Below are 19,683 nucleotides of genomic sequence, written 5' to 3' on the forward strand. Positions count from 1 at the left end.
CTTTGATTCAACATGCCTCCTCATCACAAAACGCCAAACACAAGAACATCTTCCCAATTAACCCAAAAACCTTCCCAATTAACTGAAAACCCTTCCCAATTAACTGAAAACCCTTCGAAATCAACCAAAACCGCTTCGAAATCAACCAAAACCGCTTTGCAATCTGATCCTAGCCTGACCCAAAGGTCCCTTGAAACCATCAACAAGCCTTTGATTTCTCACACAGCAGCCCTCGACAACATCCATTCAAAAGACACTATCAAATTCAAATCAAATCCTATCAGCAAACCTCAAAAACGATCTCGATCTCAAACAGAATCTCGATCTAGATCTCAATCGCTTTTGTATTGTGATGATGAAAACAATGAAGTCAAAAACAAGAATGAAAACGAAGAAGATGAAAATGAAGAAGATGTAAACGAAGAAGATGAAAACGAAGAAGATGAAAACGAAGAAGACTTAGAATACATTGAAAATAATGAAGACTTAGAATACATTGAAAAGACTTTTGAAGATAATGATGATGAGAATGACATTTCGAGATCACATCAACGTGATCAATCAGCCAGCGCATTCACCCAGGCAGCTGATAGCATGCCTGGAATCGATCAAAGCCACATTGACATGGCAAGAGCTTTGTCATATGTGAGTTCTTTTTTATCGATTTGATTATAGGTTTTGATGATTGATTTCTTCCAATATACAGATTGGTGATACAAATCAACATGCGATCCATAATGGCTTGTTTCTCTCCAAATTACATCAAGATATCCTTGATGGTCAAATCAGTATCCGTAACGAACTCTTGGATCGAATCGACTCAATCAAAGATGAGATTTCAAACGAGGTTATTGAAAAGGTTCAAGAACAGTTGACCTCTGGTGAGGTACCAACTGACTCAGCAACTTCTCATTCTCATCGTGTGTCTGGCTCAAACTTGAGTTTGCCTTGGAAACCCAACGAGCCACTCAAGGAAAGTTTTTCTCATTTATTACACACTCTTAAACTGTTGCAATCTTATCCACTGACTTTTTCGTTTTATTTCCATCAAACAGAAATTAACCTATCAATTTGCCTGTCAACATGTAATCAAATCAAATATCGAAGCTTACACCGCTCTTGTCAGGAAGCCGAACAAGACAACCATTGAGAACTCTCTTTTTAGAAAGATCAAGGTGAGTTCTGAAGCTTTCTTTGCAAAATTTTACTGATTATATCTTTTTTCCCAATACAGAAGTCACTCTTTCAACAAGGGCTTCCGTGGTGTAACAAACAACTTCCACCGAAGCCTAATGGACTTACTCTCACAGCCACCACTCAGACTTTGGTAACTATGATCAAGGAAAAGGCAAAGCATGCCCGAGAAAACTTACACACTGTAGTGAGTGATTTTCCTCATCCTTTCCATCTTTCATCGAATTGAATGTTGCTCATTTGTTTTGAAATCAATGACCTTGGACAGCTATTGACAGGTATTAAACCTGATCGTGGCTGTCAGGAATGTACCAGATCAATACCAGACCTTCAAACTCTTGTTGGCTTGGTCAGGATATTTGTATCATTATAAACACAAGAAAGAAAACACTGACTTCATTCAATTTCAGATCATTCAACTCGGTAAGGAGGAAATCAAGTCAAAATTAGAAGGTGACATCTGGAAAGACACTGACATGCTATCGCGCACCCGTTTCGCCTATCTTGTAAGTTTTTTATTTGTAGGCTTAAGTTGTTATGACACTCACATCTTTCATCTTTAACTTACAGCGGCGTGAATGCCTGCGACTATACTTTCCAGATAAAGCTACTTCCACGATATGGATAGTAGTAGACAATCAATTGAGCTACTTACTTTCAAAAGGGCGCCCATATACAACTTGGTGAGTTTTTTTTTATATTGTCTTAGTAGTAAATCAGATTTAATGAAGATTATTAATTTACGAAATTACATTAGCTTTTATAATCTGATCTATCAACAAGACCGCAAGAAATTCGACAGTGGATCAGTGATGTATGATGACATCCCAATAGCTGAACGATCATTCAAGCTGCCCTCAGACGACGAAGTCCAGGCTGAGATACCTAATTTACAATCACACAGACCAAATAAAAAGGCAAACAAAAATCCAAGCAAGAAGCCAATGAACAAAAAATAATGACTTTATCTTCCAATCTTTCATTATACATAAGTTTTATCATTACACTATATTTCAATTTTGTATCATTTCATCTCTTTTTTGTATCTTTTGATCAAGATTTCGTTGATGTCAATGTATTTGGATCATTTGAATGGCATGATACAAATTAAAACAAGAGTTTCACGCCCGTGAGCCACCTCATTGGCCCTTTTCTGAGTCGTCACCCTGTCTACGAGTGGTCATGAAAACGTCTCAGACGGTTTTTTGACCCTCCTCACTCCATTTTGAGACCGTATGCAGACGGCCTTTCAAATACTGCCTGTAGTCTGCCCGTTGCATCTCGTCTGCAGTCGACTCGCAGGCAGGCTGCAGGTGGTATTTGAAAGGCCGTCTGCATACGGTGGGACCAGCGCCTACCTGCAGACGGTCCGTGACTATATAAAAAAAGGCCCGTCTGCAGACGGCCTCCGTCCCCGTCTGCAGATGGGCCGGACCACTCCGTGGTGTAATCATAAATAAGGTCGACTGTGCAGCAGATTGACCGCAGCAGTCGGCGCCGCTTGATGAAGTGTAATATGCTTTTACATGAAGTGAATAGCCTTTTACTGAGTTTCAATCCCCTCAAGTTCACTTTCAAGTTCAGTTTCAGTCGAACCACTTCAACTCTCAACTACACTTCAACTCTACCCTCACAAACCAATCAGAAATACTCTTATCAAGAACTAAGAAAACTCATTCAACATGGACACCATACCAGGTCTTGAATTATTCAACTCATACGAACAAGAATTTAACGATTTAGTCATCAGCATTCGAAATGCTCTCAATGTTGAAGCTAAGAACCTTGTTGGTGGTACGCTTCCATTCCAAAGTCCCTCAAGATACATCAAACCCTTCAGACGTTCTTCTTCCTGAAATGTGTTTGATTGTTTTTGTGGTTTGGGTTTCTTATCAGAACAACGAAAAGCGGTTTTAAGACGAGTCGAACGAGATACAGAAGAGGCAGAAGAAATCGTTAGTGACCAAAACCGCGATGATTTACAAAGGTGCATATCTGATTTTGAAACGAAATTAGGTATCTCAAATGGAAGTGGAAGTCCAAACACTCGACCGAGCACTAAAACCGAGCATCAATGCTAAACTAAAGTCATTCCGGAATGAGCTCACAGCCTTCAAATCTCAAACCGTATGTGCTTCATTCCCATCTCATGACTTTTTCATCTTTCAAGAGGCTGATGATTATTTGGTTCGAAGAAACAAGCACAAGCAAGTTCAAACTTAGTTGGATCTGGTCCTGGCACTTCAAATTTTGATGATGATCAAACCGATTTCTCACAATCTCAAGCACAACGTGAAAGATTATTAAAATCAAATTATCTTTTAGAATCTAGTTCGAATCGATTAGATTCAAGTCATCGAATCGCTTTAGAAACTGAAGATCTTGGAACTGGAATCTTGAGAGATTTAAGAAGTCAACGTGAACAAATTGAAGGGACTCGAGATACTGTGAGTAGATTCTTAGGATTTATATCCACTGAGATCTCGGAGTTATCTTGACGTTTACAATTTCATCTTTTCCATCTTCGTTTTAGTTGAGAGAAGCCGATGGTCATATCGATAAAGCCAGTAACACTCTTAACCAGATGATCAGGACGTCAGTCAATCTTTTTTCAATCTTCTCTACATCATTCATCCCGAGTCTCTTCCCGAGCTCTTAGCACTTCTTGCTCACGATCTATGTCGAAATTTCAGATTCAAATGGTTTGGCTGACCTTGTCTCCTTTCGATCTGATATCCTTTTTACAGTATGTATCGTCAACGTATCATCACCGGAGTCATTATCACCGTGCTCGTCCTGCTTATGTCAGTCTTTTTCTATACTGAATTTGATCTATCGAGTCACTGAACTGGATCTTTCTTCTTCCTTTTGTAGTTTATTCATCTTGTATTCCAAATTTCGTTGATACCACTTTTTAAGCCATTTTTGATATCTCTTTTTACTGCTTTGTTTTGAGTTCCTAAGGACTTTTGTTTTATAACTTCATGATACATCTTTCTATGATTTTTTGTTCAGTTTTTGGTTTTTTCTCTGATCTGATGTATAAGTTTGTTGAGGTTTTCGTAGTTACAAGAACATAGCATTTGTTTAAATTTTGAATGCAGTGCATCATGTAACACGATTCATTTGGATTTCTGTCAAATATGAAGAAGTTAGGGCTGTCGAGAACAACAACTGCTTTGATGATCACTCTGATGAAACCCTTGTACAGTACATACATGGTCATGAGTCTTTGTAACAAAGGATTGAAAGATTAGAAACGGTCACATGAAGCTTTCAAAATGAGATATGATGAAGTTCCAAATGGTTGAAGCTCATTTATCAAGATTTGATCAAGAAGCTTGATTTTGACGTATGCATCTTTTGTTTTTGGGAATGGCTAACTTGATATGGGTCACCTAGTCTTTCAGTTCTGTTTTATCGTACTGATCACTCAACTCAAAATGTGGACACAAGAATCAAATCAACAGGTCATCTGGGATCAGTCTTTTCCCTTGATGGACCTGGGCATGAGCTCAAAGCAATGTGAGCAAGAAAAACAACCAAGATCAATCCTCCAAACTCATTCTTGATGAAAATTCTTCTCTGATGGTTCTTTCCAAAATATCTTTTTATGCCTAGATATCAACCACTTGATTCTAACAGATCATTTTATAAAAGGCTTTTTTGCATTTTGCTGAATAAAAATGACTGGGTGTTTTGAATGAGTGTACAACGTTTGTTTATAAGATTCTACAGTTCAAAATATAAAACATCATACAAGATAGATACAAGATATACGAAAAGAGATGGAAGAAAAACGTCTATCTAAGACTCAGATATGAACAGAAGGAATAAACTACAAGTTTATTCAGATAAATGGAAAAAAAGTATTTACCACAAAATGTAACTAAATACAAGAAAGGGAAAAGTATCACATTTTATGTACATCATTCTTGAGTGACCGTAGTAGTTGATCTAACCACTTTAATCTCAATTTCTACTGGATCTTTGAAATCTGAAGTACAAGTTGATTCCACACTTTCAAGATTTGAGATCTCCTTATCATCATTAATTGGATCTGATTTGATTTCAAGTAAACCAGGAAAATTAAGTGAATCCATACTAGGTTCTTTAGCCCTACAAATTGTTGTATCCCAACCTAATAATTGTGAAGTTAATTTTGGAATCGGATTGGTTTGGAAATCTAATGGGACCGTATTAAATTTTGAATCATCTATTGCAATCTTTTCAAAAAGGATTCGACGCTAATTTCAACCAAAAAATAATAATTATATGTAAGTTTGAAAGAATTCTTTATAGAGAGTAAGATGAAAATTGACTCTTACTGATTGTAAAAGTTGTGCTGGGACCATAAACACTCCTGGTATTTGACAAACTATAGCTGATCCCATTCTCCAGTCAATACTAAGATGAAAAAATACAAAGATCAGAGAGGATATTAACTTGAATATTGTTGGGCTTGGATAACTGAACAAATCTAAACTCACTCTTGTGGATGTGTAGAACTTATTGATTGAAATACCATGACTAAGATTTGAGTTCCTAATGATAAAGCAACAATCACAGAAGATCTTGAAAGAAACCCTTTATGAAAGAAAAACAAACAATTGAAATCAAAATCCCAATGATATATTATCAGAGAGCTTGAAAAATAAGCTGCCTTGGAGATTGATTGAGTGATAAATAGACTTACAAAACTCGTCTTCTAATTCTTTCCAAATTGAAGACTGTGCTTGTATACTCATAGCTTCTGAATCACGTATATGTAGAACTTGTCTTAACATACGTAATAAAACAGAAACGATGAAAAGGTAAAACTATCAAAAGAAAAAAAATGCATTCAATTAATTAAGTGTGAGATAATGATATTCTGAAGTAAAAGCATTCTTGATGATGAGGAAATTTGACTCACAGCTGTTAAGACGATGGCAAATGCTAACCAAGTTTGAGCCCAAGCAACAATGATTGGAGATAATTTCTCAAGATATTGATGTAAAAAATCTCCTTCACTAAATAATTCAACAGTTGGTATTTGTTTTAAATCATGATTGATACTCCAAGATTTAATTGAAGTTTGTAATAAATCAAATAAATGTTCTTTAACAGGTGAAATGATGATCAAGATTTGAGTGGTACGCAGTGCCCAGTAAGTAGTTAACATAATCACTACTAATGAGACGGTTAACCAAATCGAATTGTAAAGTAATGGAGTTAAAAGTTTAGAAAACCTTTGATTTTGATTATCACCTTTTACATCACAAAGGCTGAAAGGTTAATTGAAATGAAATTGATTGAAGGAAAAAGAAGGAATTTTTAATTGATCAGTGAATGGTTTAATCGAAAGACTGATCGTGGCATAGAAACATACCATGCATGGACTAAACTCCAAGATGAGAGCCATATTCCAAGAAAAGCACTAAAAAATTGATGTAAAAGGTTAATATTCATTTGTCTAGGAAGTAATAGATATAGAAAGAAACCAACGGGAGCCATCTTTGTGATAAATTGATTGAATTCAACATTTAGAAATGAGGAAAAGGAAGATGATTGAAATAATGGTGAGTATGATGGTATGATTCTGAAGAGATGAAGAGACAAAGTTCTATCTCACTCTAGACCAAACCTAACAAAGTAAAAAACATCAAGGATAAGTAAAAGTTCAAGAGTGTAAGTTGGATTAGCGTTCTCAATTTACCAAGTGCAAATATACCCAATAGGACCATGAACAGGTTCACTTCCTGAATAAAGCTAAGATACCCAACAGTAAGTGAGAATCAATACAGTAATCTAATCTGATTTGATGAGAATTTGTAATGTAGAGAAAACATGGCGCACTCTATAGTTTCCTACAGCTGAAAATACGTATAACACACTTGAAAATAATTCACAAACTGAAATGATCAAACATCTATTCGGAACGAAGTAAGGAATTCCATTTCCTGCCAAAAAACCAAACGAACCCAAACCAAAAAAAAGTCAGGAAACAAAAAACAAGAATTGATAAAATGAAAGAAATGTTTCGAAAATTCAAACCTGATTGTGAATAAATTTTGTTGAACAAAAATAAATTTTTCTTTCTACTAATCGGACCTCTAAAAAATGGAGTAATGATTATAATCAAACAACTTAAGATTAATAAAATTCTCATGATTGTAAAAGTTATTAAACAATTCAAAGCCCATTGTGGAAATGATGGATTTATTATTTTTCTCTAAATTATCAAAGAAGAAGGAATTAATTAATTAAAATCAAGATTAGATATGAGTTGTTTATGAGAAAGCCAAATCGAATGAACTTACAGTATCAATCATTAAAGCTAAAAACGGATCATTCTCTGGTGATGGGTTTATCAAACGATTGATATCTGAAACTGATGAAGACATTGATAGGATACTTTGTGTGAGAGTTCAAAGAAGCAAAAAATTGAGGGATAGTCCGGAAAGAAAGTGAAGAAGAGGAAGAAGCAGAAGTAAATCACATATAAAGGTTTTAATAAAAGAAATGAAAGGAAGAAGATCAAAATTCAATGCATGTGATTCTGAATAGGTGTTTGCAGGATGAGATAGAAAGATATATATATATCCTTTATATATCATATGAAAGACAGTTGAAGGTGGTTTGATTTCGCCCAAGTTTGATGACCGTTTTCTCAAGAAAAGTTTGAAAAATCAAATCACTGGGTTATCTTTGTATTTGTAATGTTCTCTTAATTGGTCAAAACCTTCACCTTGGAAATTAACGACGATTTAAGGATTTATTTGAAATCGATTAGTAACTGGATGAATTCATATCCAACAGTCCCGGATTGATTTGAAGCTCAGCATGAAGATCATACGAGGTTAACTTACAATGACGATGGCCTCACGTTCTAACTTAACCAAATCCCTCAGTCAAACACTCGATCCGCGCGAGCTTGGGTGTCTGCGAGCTCGCGAAGGCTCGAAGAGCCCTGTGAGAATGGACTTGTCTTAAGTTAGCCTCACATTGATGAATTTCTTTCAAATACCTCTCGAAATATGAACCTTGATTTCTTTCATTAAATAATTCTCACAGCAACTTTTCAGTCAATTTTTCTCAATCCAAAGATTATAAACAAAACATGACAAAGCTTCGTAAACGCGTAAAACAAATTTTCGTCCGAAAAAAAAAAGAAAGACAAAACCGAAAACAAAAAAAAACCAATTTTCAAAACTCAATATATTTCTTAATTGATTTGATGATGAAGTTCACGAAAAGCTTTAAAAAAAGTAGGTTTATTATGATCTTCTTCATCATTTGAAACTAGTATACTTTCTTCAATTGAATCTGTTCTAATTGAAGTAATTGAAGAAATTTGAATTGATCCATGTCTAAAGGTTCCCAAAAACAAAAGAATACAAAGATAAGCATTTTGTCTAATAGAATAGAAAAGACATTAAAAGAGTGAAAGAGGTTTAGATGCATACATACCTTTTTGAAAGTATAGATAATTCTAAATCATCTGAAATCGAACCAGATTTGAATATAATTCTATTTCTTAAATCTTTCATCCAATCTTGAAATCTTTCTGAGATAAATAGAAAATGTTCAATCATAATGTCAAACATTCTTTTATAAACTACTTTCATTTCTTTTGAAAATGTAAAGAATCCAACAAAGACTAAACCACCAATGATAGATAATGAGTCATTAAAATCAGGGTATCGTTTATTACTGATATACTGAATTTCACCAGACTAAAGGATTCGAAAAAAAAGGTAGTCAGTTGAATTGCTCGAGTCAAAAAATCAATGGGATTATATCACGAAAGAAGAACTTGAAACTTAACTGTACTTTCAAAGGCGTGAATTTGATACGGAACATAAGTTCCTCTGAAGACTAAAAGATAAGCGTAATAAATTGATAAAGGAAATGCAACAATAGTATACATCAAACAGAGCCATGCTAATCTTCTTAATGGAACTTTTGAGCCATGATTCTTGGGATTATCATTGGAGACTTTTCTTGTTTTCCAAAGCCTTACAGCAACATAAGCTAAAAAAATAATCAAACAAGATAAGTTAAGAGTAAGTTTATGTTTCTGAAGAAAAAGGAAAAAAAAGGAAAAGGTTAAAGAAGACATCAAACTTACAAGTATAGATAGAGGCAATAGTAGAAAAGATAGGACTCCAAATAATAAAGAAAAAGAAAGTAGGCCAAGTGATTTGATAAGAAGTTTCACAACCAATCGAACTAACTAAACTAAATCTAAAAGGAGAATAAAGATAACTAAAAGGGATTAAAAAGATTGGAAAACCTAAAGAGAAGAACCAATTTCTTAAATTGATAAGTTTTTTAGTTTGATGATTTAAGTTGATTGGGTTTGGTGACATTGCGTATGCTAAGAATCTTGCCATACATAAACATGAACAAATCGAACCTGTTGAATAGATTAAGATGATCTTTTTTTTTTCGAAACGTACAATTCATTTTGATTAGAACTTGAAGGGAACATGGTGTGAAGTGATAAATGATGAAAGACTTACTTTAGAACTTAAATCACACCAGATTGGAGCACGATTAATCACATCTTTCCTCCAAACAGTTGAATTGATCTATCAAAGTAAAAAAAAGAAGTCATAAGTTTAAAAAGTGAATCTAGAAAAAATATTTTTAAGAAAACTTACAGCATGAATCAAATTAGATAAAGTGACCCAGATACCTAATGAACCAATTGAAGATTGATGGTGAAAAATAAACCAAATCGTAGGTAGAGCAGAAAGGAAAGCAATCATGAAAGAAGATGTGATATAAAGAGAAGTGATCAAGTGTGAAAGTTGACAAGAATTCATGTTTTCAAAAATATCACTAGAAATCTTGAACTTTTCGAAAGAGTTGATCCAAATTGAGGAAAAACTTGGATGAAGGATCAATATGAGGAATTTATAGAATTTCTTTCTTTTTCGAATCGATTCGATGAGGTTACAAACTTATTTCTTGACTCAGCTAAGATTCATCCCAAACTAAGCAAAGTTGAAGAGTTCATTTTAGATGTTCATCAGCAAACACGCCCAAAGATGCTTAGTTATAAGAAAACCTCATCAAATTCATCACTTCTTCAGGATTTTCTTCATCCTAAGCTTCATGAACTCATACCGGTTATTCATCCTGAAGCCGTTTTTTCCAACTCTGGCTCAGAACTCAACATCTTTCCAATGCATCAGATAATCTTACAAACCTTAATGATTGAATCGAAAAAAACTTGAACAAAACTTTCAAAACTTTGTTCAACTTTACGCGTCAAAGTCACATAAAATTGTGAAAGAACTGATCAACACTTTACATTTCTTCGATGAACCAATTCAAAAAACCTCATCACAAATTTCTCCCTAATTACCTCTTCCTTTCTTTGTGCGGACAAAAATTGGTAAAAATTTCTTTGAATGGAATGGTTGTGTGGGTTACAATAGTCAAATTATCAAAACATGATATCTAAGCTCCAATAAAAAAAGCAAGACTTACTGAAAAGATTTCAAGAAGATTCGAATGATTTGATTTAATGAATAAGAAATCTAATTTGATATCTATAAATCAGGTAAATTTAAAACAAAAAAATGATCTACTACTTAAATTTACTCATGATGACTGAATCCAAAAGATAATTTTCAGAACCTCGAATTATCTTTTGGATCCCAGTCTATCCCATTACAGACCCTAAGTGGCTTCAAAAAGATTCAAGTCTACTGTAAGCTTTTTATGGAACGCGCGATGTGCTTCAACGAGGCCCCTTGCGCGGCCGCGTTCGCGCCCTTGAAGTTGCGATGTGTGCAATGCATCAAATTTGTAGAGTGAAGGTCCATTAGGCACTGACGAAGAATGCTGAGCGGGAAAGACCATCATCGTAAAGGACAGCAAGAAGACATAGCAAAAAGGTATATAAGAGCTTTTGTAAAATACAAGCTTTAATATGACATCAAGCCTCTAACGTTGAAGGCGGCCATCAGATCCACCAAAAAAATAAACTGATTTAACAAAGGATCAGTTTCACGGTGGGTGATTTATTTTTATTTGACTCGTAAAAAGATTGAAAACTTGGATCTTGATCTGATCATTTGCCTAGAGAAAAAATTGTCTAGAAATCTTAGTTTTAAATAAAGTCTTGAAGTTGGTTTCGAATGGAATTAATTTTGCTTAGAAAACATGATGACTAAGCTACATATTCTAGCTCAATGATCATGATCTCAAAGTTATTTACAATCGATACAATCAATCAATTGAAAACCAAAATCTTATCATTACAAATTTTCTCTTGCTACATCTTTCATGTAAATCATTCCAAGTTTTAATTTTTTTGATTGCAAGAATATGAACAATCATCATGAGAGATTTGAATCTTCTAAGGATTAACCAAAATGGATGTATCCCACACATGGCAGGTTTTATAAAAACAAGGCCAAAGTCTGTTAAAACCACTTAGGCCTGTAAGTGGGCGACCGTGTGTGGACCAAAATGGGGGAGGTGTCTATATTGTGATCCCATCGTTTTTGAATGAATTTGATTCAGTCTTTCGGTTCATAGATAAATCCATCAGCTCTTTGAGTGACTTGATGTTTCAATTCATCAATTAATTGATCAGATTGAACTAATCCTGCTTCTAAAAGATCACCAGGTTGAATCGGTCCAACTCCTGCTGGTGTACCTAAAGAAAAAGCATGACCGAAACAAAAAAGAATGTCTGAAATTTTGCTCAAGCGGTTTAATGAAGGTAAAAAAAAAATCGGATGGATGGGAAGAAATACCTGTTAAGATCAAATCTCCTTCTTCTAATGTCATGATACTACTACAGTACTCAATCAATTCTGGGATTTTGAAAATCATTTGGTTGGTTGAACCTACAAGACAGATCCCCAAAACCGATTTCCAAACTTTATAAATCAACTTAAATCTAATTTAGATGGTGATCCGTTTTTTTGGATAGGTTGGAATATAAAGTTTTCTTTACCTGATTGTTTTACTTGACCATTAACTTTTAACCATAAGTTCAAATCATGTGGATCTTTAATTTCATTCGAAGGAATAAACTTTCCAACCGGACAAAACCTATTCATCCCACCAAAACCAAAACCAAAACCAAAACCAAAACCAAAAACAATTTAAAACATTGCAGATCAAGATCGAAACCTAAAGAAGAAGATATATAAGAAATTAACAAACGTATCAAATCCTTTAACTACACTCCAAGGTAACGATTTCTTTTTAACTTCTTCTTGTAAATTTCTTGCCGTCAAATCGATTCCTAAGGTATACCCTGAAATGGATTTCATAACATCTTTTGCTTGAATCGAACGAGTTCTCGAACCGATAATGACTCCTAATTCAACTATCAAAACATAACAAATTTTGGTTTTGGTTTTACATGAAGTTTAATTATTCTTGTTTAGGTTTCAGATTGGGTAATGATGACCTACCTTCGTGATGACATAAGATGCCTTTAGGAATTTGGATAGGTTGGCCGTTTTGAAGATAACTTGTGGTAGGTTTTAAGAAATAGAAGGGATGGCTTGGTACCTAATTTAAAAAAGTATGGAAATGATGTCAATCTTTTTGGATTTCGTATCACATGTGTTTGTAGGATTTGGTTTGAGAAGTAGAGCTTGGGATGATTTACTTTGTTGTTTAGTTCTTTAACATGATCCAGATAATTTCTTTTGTGCGTTTTTCGGATTGATGGTTGTACGGTCGAATCAATTTGAATGCATGGATGCTGATTTTACTGGATTGGCGAGGAAATGGTCATACCTTCCGATTCCGATGATCTAATTTCAATCGAATAAAACAGATTAGCTTTTGGTTTATGGTTGGATGATGGATTGATTGATGGTTGGAACCGATTTACTTTCTTACCAGTTTTGATAAAGTTGATTGAATTGGTGATCATTTTGTTTATCTTTGTCTTTGATCAAGTTTGATTAACTTTTCGGAGATTTCCAAGCTGAGCTGATGGTGACAATCTTTGAGGGAATGTTCTTCGGATTGGTTTGTATTGGGAATCGAGATATCTTGCTGGATAATAGTTGGAAGCAGATCCAGTCCGACGTCAGAATGATGTTATTGTTAGGTCTGGTTACATATACCGCACATGTAATCAGTTACATATCAGACTGAGTTGTGTAATTTAAGTTTTCTGAAAATTTTGACCCGGTGCTGTTTAGCCATCAACCAACCAACCAACCAACCACGAAGACTGGAATTCGATTCAAGAACATGTCAAATCAAGATTTATCATCAGTCATTCCATCTGACTTTCATCATCTCAAAGCTAAATTCAGTTTACCATTAGCACCTGTTTTCTTACCAAGACCAACTAGAATTAGAAATTACAAACCAAAACATGAAGAAACAAAGACTGAAAAAGAAGAAGAAGAAGAAGAAATCTCAATCCAATTAGAACCTACAAAAGATTTTTCAAATCGAATAGATAATTCAGGTGGAGCCGTCGAAGCAGTCAATCAAATCTTATCTACTCTCTTAATGAAATATATTCCAAACTTAGGTTGTGTTTTATTATCTTATCTTTCACCACCTATGTTTATCTTTAAAGATCAAAATGGAAAAGAATACACTCAAACCTCAAATAATCTTAATCAAAACTTACCATTTCAAACAATCGTCGGATCAGGTTGGTCGATCATTAAAGTTAAATTGAATTTGTTAGGTTGGAGACCCAAGATTGGTGATCGATTGATCGGAAAACCCACGATGTCATCTCCTTCACATCTTTCTTTAATCTTATACCAAACCTTTAATGCATTCATTCCTGCAAACCATATGTTAGGTGCTGGGTACAGATATGATCCTAATGTGGAGATTCCTTCTAGTTGGAAATTTAATGGAAAAGATCAAACCACAAATCTTCATCAAGCTAATCAATCGGGGTATGAGAATGATGGTGATGATCTTGAGATTCATGAACGTGGTTGTTGGGTTGATTCGAATGGAGTCGTGGTGGGTGGTGAAGCTGGAGTCATGAGCTTTACTGCTATTAGGTATGTTTTTGAAATTTCATCCAATTCCAAAACCAAACCGTTCACCAATATGATTATGTTTCTTGAATTTAGTCTTACGATTACAAACGATATGATTTCAGTTACTGGTTCATTACTCTCAGACCCGTTCTCAGTACCTGCAAATGGATACCAATCCACCAGACCAAGCCGACCGATTTCCCCAAGCCAAGCATCTAATTCATCAAACTCATCAGACGAAGATGATTTACCAACAGTAGATTCGATAACCACCATGAACATTGAAAACCAAGATGATCACCAAACTAGAAGGAATCCTCCTTCGGTGACTTCTTCTAGTCATCGAAAGAAAAAATCGAAATCTAAAGATGATGGAAGTTCTTCTGTGAATGGTAGTTTAGGTAGAAAAACTATGCTGGTTGATTCTAGATCTAATCAACTTAAAAGGTCAGGGATTGATGATTCATCAAATCAAAGTCCAAAGAAAAAGAAGAAGAAAAAAGCTTAAAATTAGGTTTGAGTACCGAAGAAGAAAAGTCAAGGATCTTATGAAGGCTTTGATTAGGGTTTTGGTCATCCTTTTTAAGAAGATTGATATTTGTAAACCTAAAGAATGGTTCTTTTTCGATCCTTTGGAGGAAAAAGCAGAAATTAAATAAATGGATATCTTTTCTTTAGTTAGATTAGGTTTGAGATTTCTTAGATTTGATTTGATTACTTTGATCATATAATCTATACAATACACCTTTAGAAAAAAAAACATTCATCATCAATTTTCAAAAAATCATCGTATATCTTAGATTTCATAAACCTCAAATATTCAAACTTTTCTTTCATTTGGTAGTATATAGTATATTTTTTTGATTTGGTTTGATTTGGTTAGGAAATTATCAATTTATTTTTTGAATTTGGTTTGTAAAGATAAGGAAAAGAATTTTGAAATTTTTGGTTGATGTTTGAATTGATAGAGTGAGGATTATTTGAATTCAAAAAAGTAAATGAATAATTAAAGGTTGAAGTATATAAGTTGATTGAGAAAGAAAGAAAAAACATGGAGAGTCTTTTGATTTAGATATAAATGGTTTGGTCCTTTTAGGTTTCAAATGTTATAAGTGGTCAAATCTATTACAACACAAATCTTCATAATGTCTGATGGTTTTGTATTGACATTTTTATTCTTTTCTACCAATGATGGATCATTTAATCAGATCTCATCAAGGATTAGAACCATTTTTTGGGGGCAGAGAGTAAAACAAGTTAAATGATGAGAAATATAAAACAACATAAGAATTTGAAGATTCTACAAGTTCCAAGGATACATGTATGTTGTACTCTATATTGATCACTTTGCTTGTCTTTTTGAATCATGTATGTATATGATATAGGTAGGGCAAAAAAAGTAAAAGGATGAAGAGTTCATAGAAACTTCCTTATGAACTGATCACGTTCTTGACCAAAATTTGTTATTTAAAACAATTACAGTAGTTAAAGTCTACTCTGTGCTACACCTGACTACGGGCGGCCCCGGGGCTGGCCCCGGGCCCAATTGTCAGGCATTTCTGATTTTTATTTTTTTTGGCATGGATTTGAAAAAAAACCATGTACAAGGGTCAAGTAGTGGTTGGAAACTTTCCACACCCGCTATACGTGATGTAACTTTGTTACATTGTTTCCTCCTCTTTTTCTTGTCATTTCCTTAAAAATTCTTCTTGCTCCTTTTGTTTACTTTATTTTTTTTCTCTACTTGTTTTTGTCTTGGCTTTTGTTAGAATGACCTTGTGAATGAGTGTGAACTTGCAAAATGAGGTTCATGATTGTGTAGGAATTCTTGAAAGTGAACAATAGCCCAAATATACATCATTGGAGGTTGAGAGATTAAAAGTGAGGGCAAACCAATATGGTTTGAGAACATGGTTGGGTTATTGAAGATTAACAAAGAAATGATGTTATACACTACCATCAGAGTATTAAAAAGCTTCCCAAGGCAACTTGTGATAGATATGCAAAGCTTGCATCACACCTGGGTCAAACACTTCTCCCTACAATCTACCCTGCTGGTAAGCCCGTTGGGTCTACCACAGGACCACTGACACATAGCTGGCCCCGGTCTGTGTAAGTCCACATTGTCACGGACACTTAAGACTATAAGTACCTAGCTTAAGACCTTAAGTACTTGACTTAAGACCTTAAGTACTTGACTTAAGACCGTAAGTACTTGGCTTAAGACCGTAAGTACTTGGCTCAAGACCTTAAGTACTTGGCTTAAGACCTTATGTACCTGCCCTAAGGGGCTTAAGTGCCCAGCTTATGCTTGGGCCCAAATGTTGACCATCTAGTGAAAAAAAAATCTATCAATGCCTCAGATGGTCCCAAGGAGATATAGATAGATTACACTTACTCTCCTGAATGTACTTGTCTAGTTATCAACTTAAAAGGTAGTCATTGAGGTAGTCATTTTCGATCTCAAAAACAAGATTTCATTTGGCTGGTCGGAAGGTAGTACAAAGTAGACGTTAACTACTGTATACTACACAAAGTTCTTCTGGAACTTTTCCACGAAGGTTCCAGAACAACTTTTCCACGAAGCCAGAAATCCAGAATACGTTCTGGCTTTCTGGACTTTGGGACATCCACCATCACAGCATGCCTGACAAGCTTCACCTCAAGTACCCCTTCAAGTAAATTTATCAACCACAAAACAATCCAACAACTTTTCTCAAATTACTTCATTCAACCCCAAGATTCATCTGAAGAAATCCGAATCACTATTAATCAACTAATTCAACTTTTTAACAATCATCTTTGGAAGAACCCTGGAGGCACGACTTGGTTCGCAAGCCCAGGGGGACTTAGTGGAGCTGAGGGTAGCCCTGAGTGGTTCGGGTAGGCGGCCACACACTGAAGGAATGTGAAATTTCCTACGCAGAAATTTTCACCGCCAACGAACTCACTCAACCCCTCACGCTCGATTGATCACTCATCAATCAAACTAAGTCCAATTGACTTCTTGTCAAATCTTGTCTAAATCACTAAAATCAACTCATTGATTCCATCAAGTTTTTACAATAAATCTCCAAGTTTTTTCACAAATCTCTAAACCACAAGTAAATTCAAATTTCGGAACACGAGAGGAATACGATGGACAAGTCAATGGAAGAAAGATTGGCACGGGCGGAGGAGAATCTGGCGAGAGTGACGCGGGCTATGTCAACAGCAGCGAACGCGGCCGCCACGGCATCCGGACTAGCAGGACCATCCAACGCACCAACGGGGTCCAATCAAACCGGACTGCTAGATTCGATAGAAGAGGAGCCTCTGAACCCTAAGAGGACGAAGGCAGGAGCGCAGACGACAGGAGGAGCCTCCCTAGCACTAACAACGGATCGGCCCAGAGGGAGCGCAGAAGAAGATGAGGAGAACCTCGACGGAGTTGCAATACTCGAACTAGACCTAAGATCGGAAACGGAGGACAGTACCTGGCAACCAAACGACCAGGTCAACAAGGGGAAAGAGAAACGAGAGGATTCTCCCTCCGAGGAGGAGGAGAGCATGAAAGATGATGATATGAATCTGTGTAAGTCACTCACCTAGTCCCATGTTTGAATTCTTTTTTCCCCACATACCGTCCCACACACAATTTCTTGGCTGCACTACCCCCCCTGCTTCTCGTTATTGCACACACGAGCACACAACCCTCGTTCTAGAGCGAAAGGCGGTCTACATATCGACAAACGTCCTGGTGTGTCAAGATACTAGCACGAGAGACGTGGCATCAGAAGGATGTGTGTGGCAGTACATTAAGTCCACGTGAGACCCTGTCGAGTGACATGGGCAAGCTGTACCAGCTGCTAATCGGTGTTGCTACGAGGCGGTTATAGCCAAGAGCGTGTCCAAGTTCGAGAATGCGAGTTAGCAGTTGCTTACGATGCTGTGTTGATTGTTCGACTGTAACAGCACAAGGAGACCGGATTCTTTTATTACAAGCTCAGGTGGATGACGCCTACGTGAAGGGGAACATCACACTAGGAGCATCACTTCTGGCAAAACTTACGGAGATGATTGCCAGCGAACCGGCTAGCAACTACGCCCCTAGCGTACGAGACCAGGCCCCAATTCCGGACAGGCCTCACCAACCGCATGGGAGACGAATCACTCCACACCGACTGATTCAAGAGAACCTTTCTGACTTCTCCTCGAGCACCAGACAGGAACCCAGAGAAGTCCCACGGCCGGTCGACGGGAATCGACAAACCTTGCTGTCTAGAGCCGAACCCGCCTCAGGTTGGAACTATAACGGCAACACACAGGGTCGATCTCCTTCAACCATAGCAGAGGTCGCAACGGCAAGACAATCGCCGGCAGTTGAACCAGCCGTTGGAGATGAAGCCGTCAGAGCGAAAGCTATGCTAGAATCAGGGAGAGGCCGGATGGTGTTAGCAAACGGAGATGTAATCGAGAATGGAAGATTGATGTTAAAAGACAAGACCAAACAGTTAGAGAAATCCTTACCTTCCCTCAGCCCAGTGTTAGCACACTACCTCCGAACCTTCAAGGCATACATCCCTTTACCCGTCTTCGACAAGCTCTGGTTAATCCGTGATCAACAAGCAAGAGAAGGAACGGAACCACCTTCTGAGTCAAAGTTGAACAAAGGCGGCTCAAATTTAAGGATGTATGGTGGTGATCCGCCTATGGATGAACTCACAATGCAGTATGAGCAGTGGCTAGACTGCTTTACCCTGTTCTCGAGATACATTCATGATGCAGGCTGGATAACGTTAGCTGAAAACCTGAAGGTCCATAAGGAAATAGTGGTGGAGTTGAGAGACACGATGGGCTGGATGGTGGCACTCCGCTACTGTAAGCGAGTGCGAGAAGGAGTCATGAGAACGACGGTTGGAGGCGAGATAGTGAACGTATCAGAGATCCAGCGAACGATCCTGGACGAAGTAAAATTAGTGTGTAGTAATTTCGGTGAAAGAGCTATCCGCTCAAACCCATATGCGCCGGGAGGCACGAAAGAGCACCTCGATCCGGAGTCCGGTTTACCAAAAGTGAGGCCATTCGCGGGTCAATCGAAGAAAACTGGGATGAGGGTGGAAGAGGGATCTTCGCTGGGTAAGAAGAAGTCGTGGCTACCAAACGACCAGTGGGAAGCCAAGTTGAGGGCCGAGGGGAAGTGGATAGACAAGAAGGAACAGTCAAGCAGTAGAAGATCAGGAGACTACGACCGCGGTAGAGGTAGTGATAGAAGAGACTCGAAGCGAGGCAGAAGCCGTAGTAGAAGTCCAAATCGCTACGATAACAGGCGATCTAACGGTAGAGGTGGTCGTCCAAGACACTAGTGAGTATACTGTCCAAGCCCACAAGTGTGGCAGTCCTGTCTGAGGTGTGAAGCAAATTTGAAATGAAACACACGAATTAGACGACTATGAGTTAACCTTGAGAGTTCCTTGCCGGTTCCTGACATGATGATTCTGACCCTCCTGTAGCCACTCCCCAA

At 36.8% G+C, this 19,683-nt stretch overlaps 9 protein-coding genes across 9 annotated transcripts; 6 read left to right on the forward strand and 3 right to left on the reverse strand.

Moving 5' to 3' along the window:
• Positions 1-840, forward strand: MELLADRAFT_54869 (uncharacterized protein; the record flags this gene model as incomplete). Its single annotated transcript, XM_007405012.1, is given in 4 exon segments — positions 1-54; positions 76-458; positions 471-645; positions 707-840. Coding segments are annotated over 2 exon segments (270 nt in total), but the record flags the coding sequence as incomplete, so codon positions are not given.
• A 212-nt stretch (positions 841-1,052) lies between these two features.
• MELLADRAFT_70810 (uncharacterized protein) lies at positions 1,053-2,322 on the forward strand (the record flags this gene model as incomplete). The annotated part of the gene is made up of 5 exons (XM_007405013.1): positions 1,053-1,381; positions 1,463-1,543; positions 1,605-1,700; positions 1,765-1,877; positions 1,952-2,322. The coding sequence occupies 5 exons, from the start codon at positions 1,334-1,336 to the stop codon at positions 2,151-2,153; spliced, it is 540 nt and encodes a 179-aa protein (XP_007405075.1).
• Positions 2,323-2,798: 476 nt separating this feature from the next.
• Positions 2,799-4,472, forward strand: MELLADRAFT_41920 (uncharacterized protein; the record flags this gene model as incomplete). Its single annotated transcript, XM_007405014.1, has 7 exons — positions 2,799-2,988; positions 3,091-3,149; positions 3,211-3,321; positions 3,390-3,641; positions 3,728-3,789; positions 3,942-3,998; positions 4,069-4,472. 7 exons carry the CDS (start codon positions 2,877-2,879, stop codon positions 4,097-4,099), a joined length of 684 nt encoding a protein of 227 aa, XP_007405076.1.
• Positions 4,473-4,835: 363 nt separating this feature from the next.
• MELLADRAFT_70812 (uncharacterized protein) lies at positions 4,836-7,802 on the reverse strand (the record flags this gene model as incomplete). Its single annotated transcript, XM_007405240.1, has 12 exons — positions 4,836-5,441; positions 5,523-5,601; positions 5,685-5,781; positions 5,891-6,014; positions 6,110-6,461; positions 6,566-6,613; positions 6,682-6,690; positions 6,809-6,820; positions 6,893-6,945; positions 7,033-7,136; positions 7,231-7,408; positions 7,497-7,802. The coding sequence occupies 12 exons, from the start codon at positions 7,578-7,580 to the stop codon at positions 5,124-5,126; spliced, it is 1,458 nt and encodes a 485-aa protein (XP_007405302.1).
• Positions 7,803-8,401: 599 nt separating this feature from the next.
• MlpSTE3.1 (STE3-like pheromone receptor) lies at positions 8,402-10,007 on the reverse strand (the record flags this gene model as incomplete). The annotated part of the gene is made up of 6 exons (XM_007405239.1): positions 8,402-8,546; positions 8,647-8,912; positions 9,005-9,210; positions 9,308-9,617; positions 9,702-9,770; positions 9,843-10,007. The coding sequence occupies 6 exons, from the start codon at positions 10,005-10,007 to the stop codon at positions 8,402-8,404; spliced, it is 1,161 nt and encodes a 386-aa protein (XP_007405301.1).
• Positions 10,008-11,322: 1,315 nt separating this feature from the next.
• MELLADRAFT_46825 (uncharacterized protein) lies at positions 11,323-13,191 on the reverse strand (the record flags this gene model as incomplete). Its single annotated transcript, XM_007405238.1, has 8 exons — positions 11,323-11,854; positions 11,955-12,047; positions 12,158-12,255; positions 12,370-12,535; positions 12,624-12,723; positions 12,824-12,860; positions 12,955-12,971; positions 13,052-13,191. 8 exons carry the CDS (start codon positions 13,091-13,093, stop codon positions 11,715-11,717), a joined length of 693 nt encoding a protein of 230 aa, XP_007405300.1.
• Positions 13,192-13,419: 228 nt separating this feature from the next.
• MELLADRAFT_90966 (uncharacterized protein) lies at positions 13,420-14,688 on the forward strand (the record flags this gene model as incomplete). Its single annotated transcript, XM_007405015.1, has 2 exons — positions 13,420-14,201; positions 14,274-14,688. The coding sequence occupies 2 exons, from the start codon at positions 13,420-13,422 to the stop codon at positions 14,686-14,688; spliced, it is 1,197 nt and encodes a 398-aa protein (XP_007405077.1).
• Positions 14,689-17,318: 2,630 nt separating this feature from the next.
• MELLADRAFT_59623 (uncharacterized protein) lies at positions 17,319-18,058 on the forward strand (the record flags this gene model as incomplete). Its single annotated transcript, XM_007405016.1, has 2 exons — positions 17,319-17,754; positions 17,937-18,058. The coding sequence occupies 2 exons, from the start codon at positions 17,319-17,321 to the stop codon at positions 18,056-18,058; spliced, it is 558 nt and encodes a 185-aa protein (XP_007405078.1).
• A 24-nt stretch (positions 18,059-18,082) lies between these two features.
• Positions 18,083-19,525, forward strand: MELLADRAFT_90967 (uncharacterized protein; the record flags this gene model as incomplete). Its single annotated transcript, XM_007405017.1, has 1 exon — positions 18,083-19,525. One exon carries the CDS (start codon positions 18,083-18,085, stop codon positions 19,523-19,525), a length of 1,443 nt encoding a protein of 480 aa, XP_007405079.1.
• Positions 19,526-19,683: the final 158 nt, after the last annotated feature.

This window comes from Melampsora larici-populina (genome assembly GCF_000204055.1).
Source record: "Melampsora larici-populina 98AG31 unplaced genomic scaffold MELLAscaffold_3, whole genome shotgun sequence".
NCBI classification, from domain to species: Eukaryota; Fungi; Basidiomycota; class Pucciniomycetes; order Pucciniales; family Melampsoraceae; genus Melampsora; species Melampsora laricis-populina.